General features: G+C 38.4%; 1 protein-coding gene across 1 annotated transcript in view; it reads right to left on the bottom strand.

Moving 5' to 3' along the window:
- Nucleotides 1-2,951: 2,951 nt before the first annotated feature.
- The window catches only part of sh3gl3a (SH3-domain GRB2-like 3a), a 30,647-nt gene continuing 15,769 nt past the window's right edge, over nucleotides 2,952-17,829 (bottom strand). The window contains exons 2-10 of the mRNA XM_046858132.1: nucleotides 14,063-14,131; nucleotides 11,607-11,679; nucleotides 11,036-11,179; nucleotides 9,195-9,328; nucleotides 8,438-8,596; nucleotides 7,949-8,052; nucleotides 7,112-7,236; nucleotides 4,918-4,983; nucleotides 2,952-4,211 (exon numbers count right to left, since the gene is read on the bottom strand). Coding sequence (XP_046714088.1) covers nucleotides 3,958-4,211; nucleotides 4,918-4,983; nucleotides 7,112-7,236; nucleotides 7,949-8,052; nucleotides 8,438-8,596; nucleotides 9,195-9,328; nucleotides 11,036-11,179; nucleotides 11,607-11,679; nucleotides 14,063-14,131 — 1,128 coding nt within the window. The 3' untranslated portion in view covers nucleotides 2,952-3,957. The remainder of the gene's footprint in view (nucleotides 4,212-4,917; nucleotides 4,984-7,111; nucleotides 7,237-7,948; nucleotides 8,053-8,437; nucleotides 8,597-9,194; nucleotides 9,329-11,035; nucleotides 11,180-11,606; nucleotides 11,680-14,062; nucleotides 14,132-17,829) is intronic.

Here is a 17,829-nt window from a genome sequence, read left to right as displayed (position 1 = left end):
CACTATGTTGCAACAGTTCACACATAAAACATTTGTATCATATTTGGTAGAAGCCTGAATCGATGGCATGCATGATCCGGGACGAATATCATCGTGAAGGCTTTCTCGGAAATGTACAAAATATCGCTGAAATGGCATTATATCGTGCCGATATTATGAGCTGCGATAGACAATGATGCAATTATCATAATCTGAGAGTTTATGATCACAGGTACACTATATGAACAAAAGTATTAGAACACCTGACTGTTCAGCTGTATATGTTTTCTTTCACCCCAAATTTGGAGAAACACAATTGTATAGGATACGTTTTAGAAACGGTGGCATTAAATCAAAACCTATTCCCTGTACACAAAGCCAGCTTTATAAAAATAAGGATTACATGGGTTGGAGTGGAAGATCTGGAGTTGCCTGCTATAGAGCTCTGACCTCAACCCTATTGAACACCTTTGGGATGAATTGGAACGCTGATTGAACCCTAAACCTCCTCGCCTACATCAGTACTGGAAAAATGGAGCTTGTTAAAAGCAGCAAATGTGGAATGGGACGTTTAAAAATATGCCTAATGAATTTTATGGTCAGGTGTCTGGAAACGTTTGTCCATAAAGCGTACATGCCGTGTAATAGCACTTATACTCAGGCTGCAGCAGATACTTAAAAAACTTTAGTTAGATTGATTTTAATATTGAGGTTATTCTACCACTGATATACGAATTTACCACTACACGAATGAGGTGTAACAAGGAAAGCATTGCGATCAGAGTCTTTTTCCAGATTTGTATCCTGCTGCTGGATTTCTATGAATTAGTCGCATGCTCTTCTTTTTTTATTTTTTTTTAAAAAGACTCAAATACTCGAAACAACAAAGACGACCTCAAGCTAATGTATAGTTGCAGCCTCAATTCAATACTGTATCAAAAGAATCCATTTTTCTCCCGAATCACATCGAGTCAGTCAACGTACCAGCGAAACAAGGACACAGTGACAAAACAGAGTAAAGCAAAAAAAAATTAATAAAAAAATAAAGGCAGTCTTAGCCATGCACATATCTTCACACATCAGGAAATGAAAAGTCATCATAAAGGGGAAAAAATTCAAAATGCCTCGTTTAAACTGCACAGCGCCGGTAATACTGGGAATATTCGTGTGTTGATAATCAGGTGCAAACTTACTGGAAGATATTCTACATTTATTATACGATTTAGATGAGCATTTTTATGTTTTGTTTAAAACTGTTGTACTGATGCCATGAAATGATTCGTTATTATTCCGAAGTCTTTTGTATCTCGCATTGTATTTGATCGTACGTTTAAAACGCAATATTGTGACGGTGCAACAATAATCCTGATCTGAAACTGGAATAACGGCACTTGGCTAATCGGGATCTTGTATAAAATTTAATTTTCGAAGCATTGTATACAATCAGATTGACCGCTGGAAAAATGATGGACTGTTTAACTTTATTTACTGTATAATATTATGGCAAAAAAAACATTATCTCGATGGTGAAGCTGAAGGTTTTCATTAATGACGGTCCGCGCTGATGGCGATCTCTTTAAAGACCGAGACAGGCTGATGTCCACTCGTGTTCATGACGTGGCACAGGGACGGGTAGAAAGTGCAAACAGGAAAATCCATGTGCCATGTAAATGAGTTGTCTATACTAAAGCTTTAGTGCAATACGAGCACGATTTCCAAATACAGAAGCACTTCGGGGAGTTTCACGATGTGAAAAATCATATCCAAATAACGATACGCTTTTGTTCTCAGGACACATGTTTAGTCCTGACATTTTCTTGCTTCGACCCGTATTTAGAATATTGTAAGACCGGTGTTTTTAGGACCGTGTAGCAGAACAGTCAGTTGAGTGTAAACATTTTAAAGGATATACACCAACCAGGAATAACAATATGACCACTGAGCGGTGAAGTGAATAACACTGATTATCTCTTCATCATGGCATCTGTTAGTGGCGTGGGATTTATTAGGCAGCAAGTGAACATTTTGTCCTCAAAGTTGATGTGTTAGAAGCAGGAAAAATGGATTTTGAGCGAGTTTGACAGATTGTGACGGCGAGACGACTGGGTCAGAACATCTCCAAAACTGCAGATCTTGTGGGATGTTCCTGGTCTGCAGTGGTCAGTATCTATCAGAAGTGCTCCAAGAAAGGAACAGTGGTGAACCGGCGACAGGATCATGGACGGCCGAGGCTCACTGATTCAACAGACGAGCTCCTGTAGCTCAAACTTTTGAAGAAGTTACTGCTGTTAATGCACGACGGATCAGGACTGTTTTATAGCAAAAGGCGGCGCAACACAATATAAGGTGGGGGGGGGATTCGTAATGTTACGCCTGATCAGTGGCCATAAAGTTTCACCTTATCGATGTATCTACAAAAAAAGGCTTCTGTTTCTTGTTAGTCGCCTTTGAGCTACAGTTCTTTTAAAATGTAGAACAACAGAGTGCATGCTTTAGCAATATTGCTGACTAGAGGCAAACTTGTTTTTACTCTGCATTATAAAAAGAGCATTTTGTTGGTGTGCTGCAGCATGGAGATCATTCAGACACGTTACTCATTCCTTTTTATCACACTGGTGTTTCACATTGATAGCTGTGAATCACATACATGGTGCTTTTTTTTCTCCTTGAAAAATCCTACACTCGAATCTGCTGAATTTGTGAAAAGAACAACACCAAACCCTGAAGGGCAGTGCTCTGTTCATGACCTGGATTGAGAAAAGCGCTATAATATTTCAATCCTTATACTATCACCTCTCACCTTTAGGGCCATTTGGAGGTCTGGAGATTTTTGACCAATCTATATTTCTAATGTAACTCTTTGCACATGAATTTGACTGATGGAATACTTTCGAAATATAATGTTCAAATTCATCAAAGTGGCCTAACAGACACATGCAGAGCAATTATTTAAAATGCAAATCACTGCATCGTCGTGTTTCCCAGCTAGAAACACTATTATTCATTATTTATTAGATATTTTGCAGAAATGTATTCTGTATTCTGACTGTATTCTTTCTGCAGAGCACGGAAACAGTCTCATCGCATTAACAGACATTAAGTAATCAGAACCCCGGTAGTGCATGTTTATGTTTACAGATATTTTTTTGGTTTGTTTACAGCAAGAATTTTGGTCCTTTAAAACGGGGTCGGTTGAGAAACCCAAACTTTGACTGACCTACTCTCTCCACTGTTACAGTAACATCCACGAATTGCCACCCACATTTAAAAAAATATATCTATTGTTGAGTCCTTCAATTTGCCGCTTCAAAAAGTAGACGATTTGTGAATTGAGAAGAATTATGGTGTGATGTTTTGGCACACCATACGCCCACCTCGTTCTTTAAACCGCTTTGTTTACGATACAACGCTCATTACTGATGTCGTGAATCCACACAATCTCAATAACTCACATGGGAACAGAAAACAAGGGCAAGAGAGGTGCGGATATTAAGTACTTGAGGAGATATAAACGTTCCCATGAGTAGAGGTACAGATCCTTACGTTTTATAAATTGGGTTTCGGTCACGTTTAAGCTCAGTGCATTCACATATAAGCTAAACCACATACATATTATTAAAAAAAATGTAAAAAACTGTGCAAAAAGACAAAAAAATTATCGAGACTGAAAAAAAAACAAAAAAACGGGTCGAACAAATGTCAAAGGCTAAATCAAAAGCCGAACAGGATACTGCATATAAAAGAGAAATAAATACTTAAAAATATTTTTTTTCAGGCATCCAGGTCACTAAATGTCTAGAAATAATGGATCAAGATGACTGGACTTGTTCAATCTTTTGAGACGGTTCTGTACTCATCGAGATTTTAATACAATTCCGGTTGTCTTGACTCACTACTATGAGAAGCTGAAAAAGAAAGCAGTGAAAAGAGGACGCTTCCATAGGGTGGGTCTCTCGTGCAGAGTCAGTGTTACAAGCCTCATTGCGGTAGGGGCACTAGGACCTTGACGTAGTTGATGGGAAAGAAGCCCGAATCGCCGTTGATCATCCCTTCGTACCAGTTCTCGTCGATCTGATTGGTGAGGATGATGATGTCTCCTTCCCTGAAGCCGAGCTCGCCCTCGTTCTCGGGTTCAAAGTCGTACAGCGAGCGGCAGCACGGCTGGTCCATGTGCAGCTCCGTCTCTGTGTCGGGTTCGAAGTAATCTTGATCGGTTGCCTGTTCATACACGTCTAAGAAACAAATGTGTATAGGAGAGTTTTATGGATGTCCTATTAAACTAAATGCAACATCAAACTGTTCGATACTGTGATGTCAAAGCAAAGAATAGAACACTAACAGATCATGGAAAATAAAAAATAAAAATGAAATGCATCACCCCTCAATATTTGACCCCTCACATTAACCACCAGGCTGTTGGGCAGAAAATAAGGTTAACAATTCTTGCTATATATCTTTACATGTCTAGTTTATTCTTAATGCTGTGTGTCCATAATAACTCATTTGATTTAAAATAAATCACATCAGTAACTCAGAATAGCCGCTCCTTTTAACTTCCAACTATACCGTGTTTCATTAAAATCTCTGATGCATGTCGTTTTTTCGTATTTGTCCCGATTCGTGCCTTTGTTTTAAAAAAAAAATATTATTTCCCCAAGTTCCATTGTATATTACATAGTACATAGTATTTTCAAAACTTAGTGTCGTCGTCCCCACCAAAAAAAATACAAAAATAATAATAATAATTCAGACGTGGAAATCACTCAAATTAAATTACAAACTTTTTCATACTTTTTTCCAAAATGCATGCTTCTAAAATCTAAAACTTTCTTTATCATTAGTCATCTGAATTTCTCTTGTCCAGACTACCACGTGGTATCAGTGGTGGTTACAACTCTGGTGTGCACAAACTACAACAACAAATCCAGTTATACTCACGACTGTCCCCTCTGGGTCTTTCAGGCCATTCTGGGTTGATAGGAGGTGGATAATTGATGTATTCAGCTGACACCAAATTGTGGAGCGTGATCACATACAAACACACACAAACACTGAGGTCAATGATGAGCATTAATGTAATCACAAAACTAACAAAACGAGAAATCGATTTGCACTGCATGTTCTTTATTATACAGTCGATTATCTGAGACGTGTTTGCGGTCTGAAAACTGCTTTTTAGGTTCCGTATTGGACCTGCGATCCAAAAGCTGCCATTATAGAGTTCTGCAATATAAAATACCTAAATGATCACACACTGCCTTTACAAAACTGTTGGATTTTTTTATATATATTTCCTCTAAAGGTTTTAAAACACATAATTCACATATATTAAATTTTTTTGGTTCTATAATTTACCTTCTGTAAATCAGCTTTGAGACAATGCCCATTGTGAAAAGTACGATGGAAAAAACTTGAACTTGAACGTGCCCAGAGGCATTATCATGCTACAACAGGTTTGGGTCTAAAAACATCCTATACATTTGTGTGCCTCGAGCCTTGTGGTGGCAGTTTGAAAAAACAAACATATATGACTAGAAAAATCAGGTGTCCTAATACTTTTGTCCATACGGAGTATGTTTGGATGTGCACAATAAAACGATTAAATTCCATTTTAACCACTAGAGGGAACCACCACATACAACAACTTCTTCTTCTCCCATTAGGGGGCGCCACAGCGGATCATTCGTCTTAATACCACCTGTTCTCTAAATCTGCCTCTTTCACCCCAACTACCTGCATGTCCCTCCTCTGCACATGTCCAAACCATCTCAATCTCACCTCCCTCACCTTGTCTCCAAAATGTCCTACATGTGCAGTCCCTCTTATAAACTCATTTCTAATCCTGTCCATTGTCATCACTCCCAACGAAAACCTCAACATCTTCAGCTCTTCTACCTCCTGCTCCACCTCCTGTCTTTTACTCAATGCCACTGTCTCTAAACCATAGACGCTCATACAAACCAAAATACTATCTTTGAGGGACAGTTTCAGCAAGGCTTTTAACATAAAATTAATAATTATTTCATTTGTACTTATTTATATTTGCTTAAAGGACTTTATCAGCAGTAAAAACTGAGGAACCTACTTTTTCCATTCATTTGAATATCTGTAATGGACAGATAGACAGGAGATCTAAATATATTTAAATGTTTGAATTTGACTTGCTGACTCGCTGATATGACAACATGGTGAAAACTACGATATTTGAACATCACACATTTTAATACGCTTTTCTGTTCATTTTCTGTTTTCAGACTGTCACAATGCTGCCGGTGCAGCGGATAAACTATTTAAGAAATAAACTTTAATGCAATTTAGTATTTTAAATAGCTTTTGATTTTTGTAACATCATAGCACATGTTACATGTAAGCTGCTTAAAATAACAGCACCCTATAATAAAATGCTTTCTTTGTCCCTGAATCTATTTTTATTATCTGTAACACAAAATGTTAGAAAACTGAACCAACATGGCTACCGTTCCATATTTTAACACCATTAAATTTCATCTGGACTGCAGCTAATTGGACTCGACTTCACCATACAACAACACGATGAGCTAAAGCAGGGGTCACCAACATGGTGACGCCCGCAAGGACCACATGAGTCGCCCGCGGGCCTTTTCTAAAAATAGCTCATTGTTGATAATTATTGTGAAAAATCATTAACATGATCAGTGTCACGCACACCAAATTTGTTATTTTAGAAGTGTGTATTAAACTGGTAGCCCTTCACATTGATCAGTACCCAAGAATTAGCTCTCAGTTAAAAAGGTTGGTGACCCCTGAGATAAAGCATACGCCAGATCTGTAAGGGTTATTCAAAGAGCGAACACTTGACCGGAGTGTTATCTATCATGGAGTGGCCTGCCTAGTCACAGCACCTAAATCCTACTAACTGCTCTGGGATGAACTGGATCATTAAAAAAAACCTTTTACAAGAGACATGATTGGAGACAAGTATTTCAGCTGAATGCTTGGAGAAAAAGAACTGTCTGGAGTGTGTAAAGCTGTGTAATGCTAAAGGTGCTGTAAATAATTATGTCATATTTACAAATAGAACAAAAGCATGAAAAAAATAGAAACAAAGTCATAAATCATTACAAAATAATGGATCGCAATGTTCAATAGGTACCTGTGGATTTTAGAGAGGAAGTGTGGGAGACGCCATTCTGCTGATTGCTATTGATGGTATTCAGGCTGGACATAATAGACTTTGGCATGAACTCTTTCTTAGGTTTGTTGCTTGCTGAGTTTATCCTGCAGGAAAAAAAAAAAATCATAATCTGGATTGATGGATCATGAAAAACATTACTCATTTATCCCACAAGACCACTTGATCCTTTCAGGTCAAAATCATACATTTTATATCTTTAAAGAATAATGCTATTAAAAACCATTTTGGCCTGATGTTTTTGATTATTAAATAACAAGCCTTGACCTGGCTCAAATTCTGCCAAGCATCATATGAATAATTAACTCCTGAATTTTACTCTTTTGTTTTTTGCCATATTTTCTGTAAGTACACATTTAGGTTGCAATGGGACTAGTACGTTTTTCTTGGGACACAAAAAGACTCATAATAAGCTGCTTCAATGCAGACCCTGTGTAGTGTGCTCCATACTCAATAGATAGTAAACTGTTCACATTTCAACAATAGCACAAACCTTGTATGATCTATCATTTCTGAGAAAGCACCTTGACTTACACTTTATGGAACGTAATAAAAAAATGTGCTATTCGTCACTAAACACTGGAACTCCTCCGATGTTATTTTCTATTTTTTTTTATACAGAGTTCTCCACATCCAGTGCACAAGCCTGGAAAAACATGCCTAGTCTTACTCCATCTTATTACATGCATCTGTTTATTTTTACCTGAGACCATTTTTTGAACCGTTTACTTTTCAGATAAAAATTCAGAATAATGTGGACTGTGTATGTGTGTTTGGTATAAATTCCCACTGAGATACCTGCTCTGTAATTTTCCACTTAGTTCCTTCAGGATGTCAGCGGACTGACGGTGATACTCCAGCGCTGCCTCGATCAGGGATGCTAACTGACACACCTGTTCTTCCTACAGGCAGGGGGAAAAAAACAGCACGTTTAGAAATAGGAGGAATGACAATATGGTAAATGAGGTGTGTGAGCAATTAAATGGTGGAACGACTAAAATCTGCCTGTTCTTGTAGAAAAAGCTACACAGCTGCTAAAGGACTGCTGAACTCCTGAATCTGATCAGGAATGGTCAGTAAGCATTGATAAATATTATATAAAAACACTATGAGCTATTCATGTGTGTGTGTGTGTGTGTGTGTGTGTGTGTGTGTGTGTGTGTGTGTGTGTGTGTGCTGACAAAGCAAAAGTTCAATGACTGTATTTATAAACCCTCTAATGAGACCTCAGCAGTAAGAGACTTCCTCTTATTTTGTAAACCAACTGCAATGCTCTGGTGAACTCACATCATTTTCTAAAAAATTGAACATGCTCCTCTCGGCGAGTTCCTTGGACTCCTCAAACTTCTCCACAGCCTGCCTGATTTCATCGTCAGGAATCTTTCCCTGTCGCTTCTTTTTATAGTCGAAATCTAATCGCCGTCCCTCGAGCTTCTTTAGATGATGCTAAAACAACAACAAAAATACGAGAAAATAAATGTAAAGGTTGCTTTTAACGAATCATGCAGGTCGAGTTGCAGTCTGCAATATGTGAAGGCCTCCTTTAAGTTCTAGCAAAGCTAATTTAATAAACAACATCACATTGTTTATTGTACCATATTTTACTATACACTGTAGAGATCTCAGTAAATATAGTAAACACAGGCACCGGTTTGCTTATTAATCAGCGCCGATAACTGATTGCTGTAACTATCGACAAAATTCCATACAGATAGTTTTTCCGGCTTCTGATCCGCTGTCATTAACAGAAAGTCCTCTAGAGGGCGCTGCACTGACACTGCGGCGCTGTTTGTATTTACACGAGACTGCGTGCTGCACGAAGATCGCTTATATATTTATTATTATTAATTCATTACTTATATAATTCTAATTATTGCATAATATATTTATTTTGCACATTTTCATAAATCATTACTGGGTTTTTTGTTCTTGATCCAGTATCTATTTTAAAAACTTAACTGTAAAATCCACTACGGGTCGAACTCTAATAAAAACGTATCGTTGTTAAATGTCTGTTTTACTCCTTGTAACCTTGACCTCTTACCGCAATCTCTTTCAGGTCCTTGTCCTGCAGTGTCTGCAGCGGATCAATGAAGTTCTGCTTCACGTTGATATCGAGCGAGTCTTTAACCTCGCCCATTTGTTTCATAGCCTCGCCCACGTCCAGCAGTGCAGAACCTGCAAGACATAAGCGCTCCCATCAGCCTTTGCCAAGCCTTCAAGAGGTTCAATAATCATGCTTTGTGACCTCTATTTATGAAAACTCTGTACACTCTTTCCAGGCTCGTACATCAGCATGTGGGGTGAATATTACTTAACATGCATAGACAATTTTATTGCAAATTCCTCACTTTTATCACCATTACTACCATTGAAATATTCTTATCTTTCACTATTTTTTCTTTCTGGTCTCTGTTTAAGATCGAGTCCCTCTTATAATTAAAAATCAGGACATTATCAATAAATGCTTTAGCACATATGTGTGTGTGTGTTATGCGATTGTTATGTATTTTGTTTACATAATTATATGCAATACAGTGCATTACAAAAACAAACTTTCATCAGTTACACAGCTGATGAAACTTTAATGCTTATTTTTTGGTCATATTAATTACAATAAAAAAATCAATCATAAATATTTGGATGTGGTTCTCCCCTTTTTAAGATTCCAAAAATAAGTGGATATTTGGCTGCTCAGCTGTTCCATGGTCACTTATGTGTTATTCCCCGTTATCTCATATACAAATAAGCAGACCAAAGATCTAGTGTTCATTTTAAGTGTGGCAATTGCGTTCCAGGAACGCAGGCAACCATTAGGCTGAAAATCATGATCGAACCAAACCCGGAGCAGGACAATAGCAAAAACTTAGGGCCATATCAGCACAAATATATAATAAGGAGAATATCGGTGAACTCCAAGCGATAGGTCTGGAATTCTGGAAGAGCACGGGAATAAACTGTGAAAGAAGTGACAGAAAAGTTCACTAAACTTGGTTGGGAAAAAAAGTCATCTAGTCAGCTGTAAACACAGATTGTTTACCTCAGATGTAAAACATTAGTAATTTTAGTAACAAACAAGCAAGACCAGATTAGAGGAAAAAAACAATAAAAAGAATAAAACAATAAAAAAAGAAATAACCTTTACAGCTCTAAAACATCATCCAATAGACATGAAATGAATCCAAACCATGTGCTTCAGTAGATCAGAACTTGCAGGGACGCAGCTGACTATAAGCGACCTCCGATTTATTTTACCGTTTTTTAACGATGCAATAGTAAATTTACTTCTCACATGCATCCTGTAAAGTGGAATTGTGGTGGTTCAGACTACGGATTTCTGAAGGCACTAAACTGCTAGTGCAGGGCTGCTCAGGGATATGATTCATTTGCTTTGGATCAGGATGTCTGCCAAATGCTGTAAATCAGGGGTGTCCAGTCTTCTCCACAAAAGAAAAGAGTGCACGTTTTCATTCCAACCAAACATCAGTCCACACCAAATTCTACCTTGTTTAAATCGAACGATTTTCAGGTGTGGCCCTTGATTGGTTGGCATGAAAACCCGCACCGACGTCGGCCCTTTGTGAAAAACGGTTTGACACCCCTGCAGTAAATAAATCCTAAAAGCTCTAAGTTCATAAATAAGAACCTGCAAGATTCACTCGCTTACGCTTTCAGAGTTTTGACACAACAGTCATTGTGTCTGTTAGTGAGACGATGCGGAAAAAAGAAAAAGAAAGAAAGTGTGAGACAGAGTGCGTACGTGTAATGACTGATTTTTGACATCGACACAAGCAGGATATCCACTGCAGTTAGTCTGTGGTTGTAGGCTGCCCGGAAATATGCTTGTGCGTGCGATTTTGAGTGCGGGTGTGTGCGTGTGTGTACCGAAAGCAGAGTCTTCTCCGAGTTCACGGCCGTACCGGAGCATGCAATCTCCCAGAAGCCCCTCTGTCTGTGGGTAACCGGTGGTCTTTACCTGTCCTCTGATCTTCGACATGGTGTTCAGCATTCCCAGTTTGGCTCGTGATGCTACGAACAAAACCGTTCAAACACACACACACATTGTGAGCTTCAATAACACTGAAGATTATACAAAAAATTTTATAATAACAATATAATCAAACATATATACTCGCTTTCGTTTGTCAATTACAGTGAATCTAAACAATCGTGGGCATCTGCGAGTTCAGCAATTAACATGAATGGATCAGTTAGTCATGATGTCATGTGACACAACATGAATAAAAGCTTTCTTGTGTCTTAGACCATGTATTAGCCTTTAATCTCCCTGACTTGTAGCTATAATTGTCAGGTGATCAAACTATGGATGAAATAAAGAACCATTCAAAAATGTATACCACAACAATAATAAATACTATTTGCTCCATGGCTCAGTATTGTTTACTCCATGGCTCAATAGTGTAGCGGTTAAGCTGCATATCCTGTGTTTTCTCACCTGGGTTTGGCTGGAGGTATTCTGTGGTTTTGGCTATGAGCTCAAAAACAGACTTGCTGGTGATGTCTATTTTCTGCAGAAAAAATTCGTAGCACAAAGAAAGGGAAAGAATAAATCAGAAATGATGTAAGAACGTTGCTAAGTCCTATGTGATTACGTTGTGGCACTGTTTGTCGTGAATATCTAGGACGTGCGCACGGGAAGATGCATGCATTCGCAGCTAAATCTATATCATATATCACAACATCAAATCGTTAAACTTTAAATTCCGATTTTGAGACTTTTTAAGACTCCCTGTATATGCAACAATTCATTCGATGGCTCTGTGATCACGTCCCAATATTTTAATTTCAACAATTCTTCATCCCTCTAAACAACTTTTTATTACAATGTTTAACTGTTCAGTTTCAGTTTAATCTTTTTTCAGCCCATTTTGCCTGAGGAAAAGAATCTGCCTATTAATTATGCACACTTTAATATACGGTGTTAAGGCCTTAGGCCACACCCTCCATCATTACACAAATACATATCACCTTCTTCTTCTTTTGGCTTCTCCCTTTAGGGGGCGCCACAGCGGATCATCCGTCTCCACACCCCCCTGTCCTCTACATCTGCCACTTTCACCCCAACCACCTGCATGTCTTTCCTCACCACATCAATAACCTCCTACATGGCCTTCCTCTTTTCCTCCCTCCTGGTGGCTCCATTTTCAGCATTCTCCTACTGATATACCCCATGTCCCTCCTCTGCACATCTCAATCTCACCTCCTTTACCTTGTCTCCAAAACGTCCTACACGCACTGTCCCTCTAACATCACCTGAGATGCTTAAATCTAGGGCTGTAACGATTCCTCACGTAATTCGATTACAAAAATTAATCGAGGCAAATGAATTAATTAATAATTACTAACTAAACACAGAGCACTGAGCTCGCTAAACTCTGGAGCTCTGGACACGGAAGACGCTGCAGAATGAAAAAGGGAGGAACGGGGAGAAAACAGCGAGGGGCGAGGAGACGATTCAGGCCCGAAGAACACAACAGAATGTTTTCAAAGTTTGAGATCATTTCGAGCTTAAACCTAAAGAAAACACTGTACAGTGCGGTTACGGTTTTTAAAGTAAACTGAAATAGATTTGTATATGTTTATTTTTATACAGCGCGTTTAAAAAGTCCCTGGGCAGTGGGCGTGTAGAGCAGGTAGTGGAGCACGTTTTTAAAGCTGCCGATAAACACATGGATTTAGTGCGTGGAAAATTTCAAGCAGCGGAGACACGAAAACCACATCGCGATACGGTGCAGGATTCGATAAATAAATACATGAGGGATTCAAAATCATGTATCCCTCATGTATTTCTTTATCGAATCCTGCACCGTATCGCAATGTGGTTTTCGTGTCTCCGCTGCTTGAAATACATGACATAATGTACAGACAAATTCACTAAAGTACCATAGGGGCTGCGGGTGTGCGTCCAAAATTCACAGATTTTCGTAACTCGCGGGGGGTGTCTTAGAACGTAACCCCCGCAAGTTCTGGGGGACTAGTGTACTTGTACTTTGATGTTATGCAGCATTTAAATGCACTAAATGGGTTTAGATTTTACCGATATTCTTGTGTTCAATTTCGGCAATAACAATTTAAATTTTTCAAAAAAGAAAAACAAATGTTCCTTTTCACCCATACTACTTTCTCTTTCTTATTAACTTTCTTTCGGCTTCTCCCATTAGTTGTTGCCACAGCAGATCATCTGCATGTTTGATTTGGCACATGTTTTTACGCTGGATGCCCTTCCTAACGCAACCCTCCCCATTCATCCGGGCTTGGGACCGGCACTAAGAGTGGTTGGTTCCCTGACCGGGGATCGAATCCGGGCCGCAGTGGTGAGAGCGCCACATCCTAACCACTAGACCACCAGGGATTAATAGAGAAATAATTACTTCTTGTCTGATGATGCCATTAATCAATGGAATAATCTTCAGAATATTTGATTACTAAAAGAATCGATAGCAGCAGCCCTGCATAAATCCGATATGCAAACGAGTTTATACAGCCTGGAGTTGGAAAATATGCATGAAAAAGATGCATTGAAATACTCGCTTGCATTATAATCTGTGCTGTGTTACAAATATAGATAGGACTGCAAACAATTCAGCTGCTTTTTATGCTTTTTCTTTTTAAATGGCCTCTTACTTATAAACTTTAAGAAGTGGATATTGAACTTGGTATCACCTTTACAAAAGTACAAACTTCAAAACCGAGGAATTTGCTGTAAATGTTTGATAACGCCACAAACTGTGATCAATGACTCTGAGGCTGGCAACTGGAACAGAGTAGAACTTTTCAGTACTGCAGAAACACTTCGTGCTGATTCAATTATGGGTTCATTTCAGAGGGAAACCGGTTCAAGTGGGGAAAAAGGAGGATAATAAGAGTGTAATTAGCAGAGGAAGTCCTTACCCGCTCCATCACAACGAAATCTTCATTGAGCTTTGTCCCTTCAGTGCCGCTTATCTTCTCACTCAGTAGCTGAAGGGAAAAAAGAGAGAAAAACAGAGGTAACGTTATTATGTTTTGATTATTTGATTATGAGTAGAGTTCTGAATGAATTTTAGAAGAGTATTTAAGTCGTATAAATACTAGCGGGTGAGCGATTGGTAAACACTTGGGCAAGTTCTCTTTACAATAGAACGCAATGGAATACAAATCGACTATTTATCATCCATTATAATTTACCTTACAATTTCCCAAATTTGATACACTATATTGCCAAAAGTATTGGGACACCTGGTCATAAGTACAATATGTGAATTTTTGAGCTTTGCATTCCACATTTAGTCCTGATTTGCTCTTATGAATCCCTCCACTCTTCTGGGAAGATGTTCCACTAGATTTTGGAGTGTGCTTATGGATATTTGTGTTCATCAGCCACAAGGGTATTACGAAAGGCAGGTACTGATGTAGGTGAGGGTGCAGTCAGCCTCCCAATTCTTCCCAAAGGTGTTCAGTAGTTCACTGCTCTATAGCAGACCACTCAAGATCTTCCTCTCCAAAGCATGTAAACCAGATCTTCAAGGAGCTCACTTTGTGCACAGGTCCATTGCCATGCTGGAACAGGTTTGGGTTTACGAGTTCAAGTGAATGCATAGTTGTATTATAGCGCATCTAAAGACGATTGATTGCCTCCAGATTTGTGGTAACAGTTTGGAGAGGAACCACATATAGCAGGAAAGGTCAGGTGACACAATACTTCTGGCAAAATAGTGTATAGTATACTGTAGACTGATAAACTGTCGACACGTGATATAAACAGTGACACAAATAACAAATAAACAGAATCTGCTCCTTTTGTTGCTCAGTGCTACACGCTTGCCATCTTCTTATTAATATACTGTCTTTTAACTGATATTTATTTTTGTGTAATTGTGAATAAATACTCTCTTAAGCCTTGTAAACTGAACCTGAAATGCTGACATAACACGGCCCTTAGACTGTAAGCTAATAAGGAGAAAGCGTTATGATTTGTAAACAGACGGGTTGCTCCCTGCCATTACTCAGTGTTAACACTAAACTGGCTCCTAGTCATTACTGGTATTCCATTACACCCTACGAACACACACTGATCCTGCCCCTCTCCCCTTTGTCGCTTTTCGGGTTTACTTAGAAATTTTAAATGTGTACAGGAAAAAATAAACGTCGTTTCAAGAAAAAAAAAAGTCAGAATTGTGACTAAGAACAGTCGGAATCAGGCCAAACTTTATTGAGGCCAAAGAAATCGACAGAAAGTTTCCAAAGTTTGGGATAATTTTAGACTTAAACATAGAAAAAAACACTTACAGTGGGTTTACTTTTCTTTTTAGAGTAATCTGAAATGTATATAATATTTATAATATAAATATATATAATTAATTAATTTATATAAAAATATTTTAAATGGTAATTAATTGCATTAAATGGGTTTATTTTTCACAGATATTCTTGTATGCAATTCACCCTGCCGTACATGAGTCCACTTTGGTGATCACAAACGATTTTGGATTTTTTGAATGTTTTTACTTTATGTAATGTCTGAAGTTCTACAGCAACCAGTCACATAGTGTTACATCATTTCAAACCTCAACAATGTTATAAAGCAGAAAGCGGAACCTGAATTGTGCATTGTACAAGTCCTGAATATGGAACAGGAAGGCATAAGACTGGGTCAACAGGAAAAGGAGGAGGTGTTAGAAAGTGTGGTGACGAGGACGGAAGTTGCAGAGACACAGACGGGCAAAGAAGAATATTTCTATTCGATTGTTGTGTCAAAAAAAAACTTTCATATGCTTGTTTAGGTGTTTGTCTTTAGACATTCTGGTATGGTATGTAGAAACTCTACACCAGACTTGTATTGAGGTATGTGACAATAAACTGAGCACTATATATATACAAACCAGAATTCTATTCTTTTATATTGACTATAGATACAAATCAAGACAATTTACAGACAAAGCCATGTTTAAACAGCTGTTTAGCTCACATTTATTACAGTGTTATAGAGATTAGTTTGGCTGTCAGTTCAAATCCCAGCACTTCCAACTTAGACTTAGACTTAGATATACAGTGCAGCCTCTGTACTCACAGGGGTTACATTCTATGACCCCTCGCGAGTAACAAAACATCACGAGGTTTTCACTCTCGCCTTTTAATGGTTCCTTTTTCATAGGGAATTGTACATGTGCTGTACTGTAAACTCAACAGAAAATGTGAATTACTTGTCATAAATGTTTTATTTACTACTTTAAAACAAATAATACAATAACAAAATTGTTTTTCGAACATTTTTACATAATTTATTAGTACAAACTCTGTTTGCCACTCGCGGCTTCTCACGAACTTTCGGATTTTTCGCGAGTTCGGTTCCAAATGAAAAGTCGCCAAATTTCGAAGTCGCGAGTATCGAGGTTCCACTGCACTTCATTAATCCCTTGAGGGAAATGATTGTGTTACAGCAGCGGGTTACACAAAGAGTAGTAAGGAAGAGTGAGAGAAACAAAATGCAGAATGTAATTAAATAATTGTAACTTACATATAAATGAATAAATACAATACTGCAGATGCTGCTACATAAAAATCAGAGTGCAAACTGGCATTTGTAAAAGTAAGAAAAATAAATGAAAAAATAAAATAAATGAAATTTCTAATGTATGTGTGTGTAAAGTGACGGTGAAAAAAATGGCATATGTATATACGTTGCTATTATCATGTCACATAGTTGCCACTCACGCTGCCACTCTGGGGCTCTCAATCCTTAACTTCTCACTAAAATAACACGCTCTGAATAAGGCATCTGCCAAATGCCACAAATGTAATGCAGTTACATTATTTTAGCCCCATTTATAACCTTGTCAATTAGGTATTTTGGGCCGCATCAATTTAAACCCCATTAAACATAGCGAAATAAACTAAATTCAACAATGATCCCTGATCCAATGATTCTGTGTTTTTCTGCCTGTCTACTGTCTCTCACAATGTTTCATAACAACTCGAGCCAGAGGTCGAAACAGACACCCGCACACTACTCCATTAAACACCCACGACCTGTAAAGCGAGTGAAGGGTGAAGTGGTGAAGTTCAGTTCAAAACAAACCAAAAAAATCATCAACGCTTGCAAAAAATAAAACGACAACCTCAAACCGATGCTCCCACTTTAAAGAAGAATACATATATTCATGCTTAGGACCAGAAACAGGAGATGTGCTTGGTGAACATCCCATTCCACATTTAGTTCCCATTTGCTATAATAATAACCTCCACTAGATTTGTGGAGACTTGTGTTCATTCAGCCCTAAGAGCTTTAGTATAGTCAGGTACTGATGTAGGTGAGGTGAGGAGGCCTGGAGTGCGGGGTTCACAATCATTCCAAAGGTGTTCAATAGGGTTGAGGTCAGAGCTCTAGAGCTGGCCGGTGAAGATCTTCCACTTCATCCCATATAAACCATATTTCCATGGAGCTCACTTTGTGCACAGGGGCATTGTCATGTTGGAACAGGTTCGGATCTTCCAGTTCAAGTGAACTGCATCCGAAGACATCTTCCACATCTGGGGAAGAACCGCAAATGGCTGAAGAAGTCAGGTGTCACTGTATTTTTGTCCGTATAAAAATATGCATGATTATTTCAGCTGCTTTGGAGATCGAATCGTATTTTACACATATTGATGTCGCGTTTGGAGAGGGTCTGTGGAATTCA

Source organism: Silurus meridionalis, chromosome 9, assembly GCF_014805685.1.
Source record: "Silurus meridionalis isolate SWU-2019-XX chromosome 9, ASM1480568v1, whole genome shotgun sequence".
In the NCBI taxonomy this organism is placed as follows: Eukaryota; Metazoa; Chordata; class Actinopteri; order Siluriformes; family Siluridae; genus Silurus; species Silurus meridionalis.
Note: the sequence above shows the minus strand (reverse complement) of the source record. Positions and strands in the feature narration are given on the sequence as shown.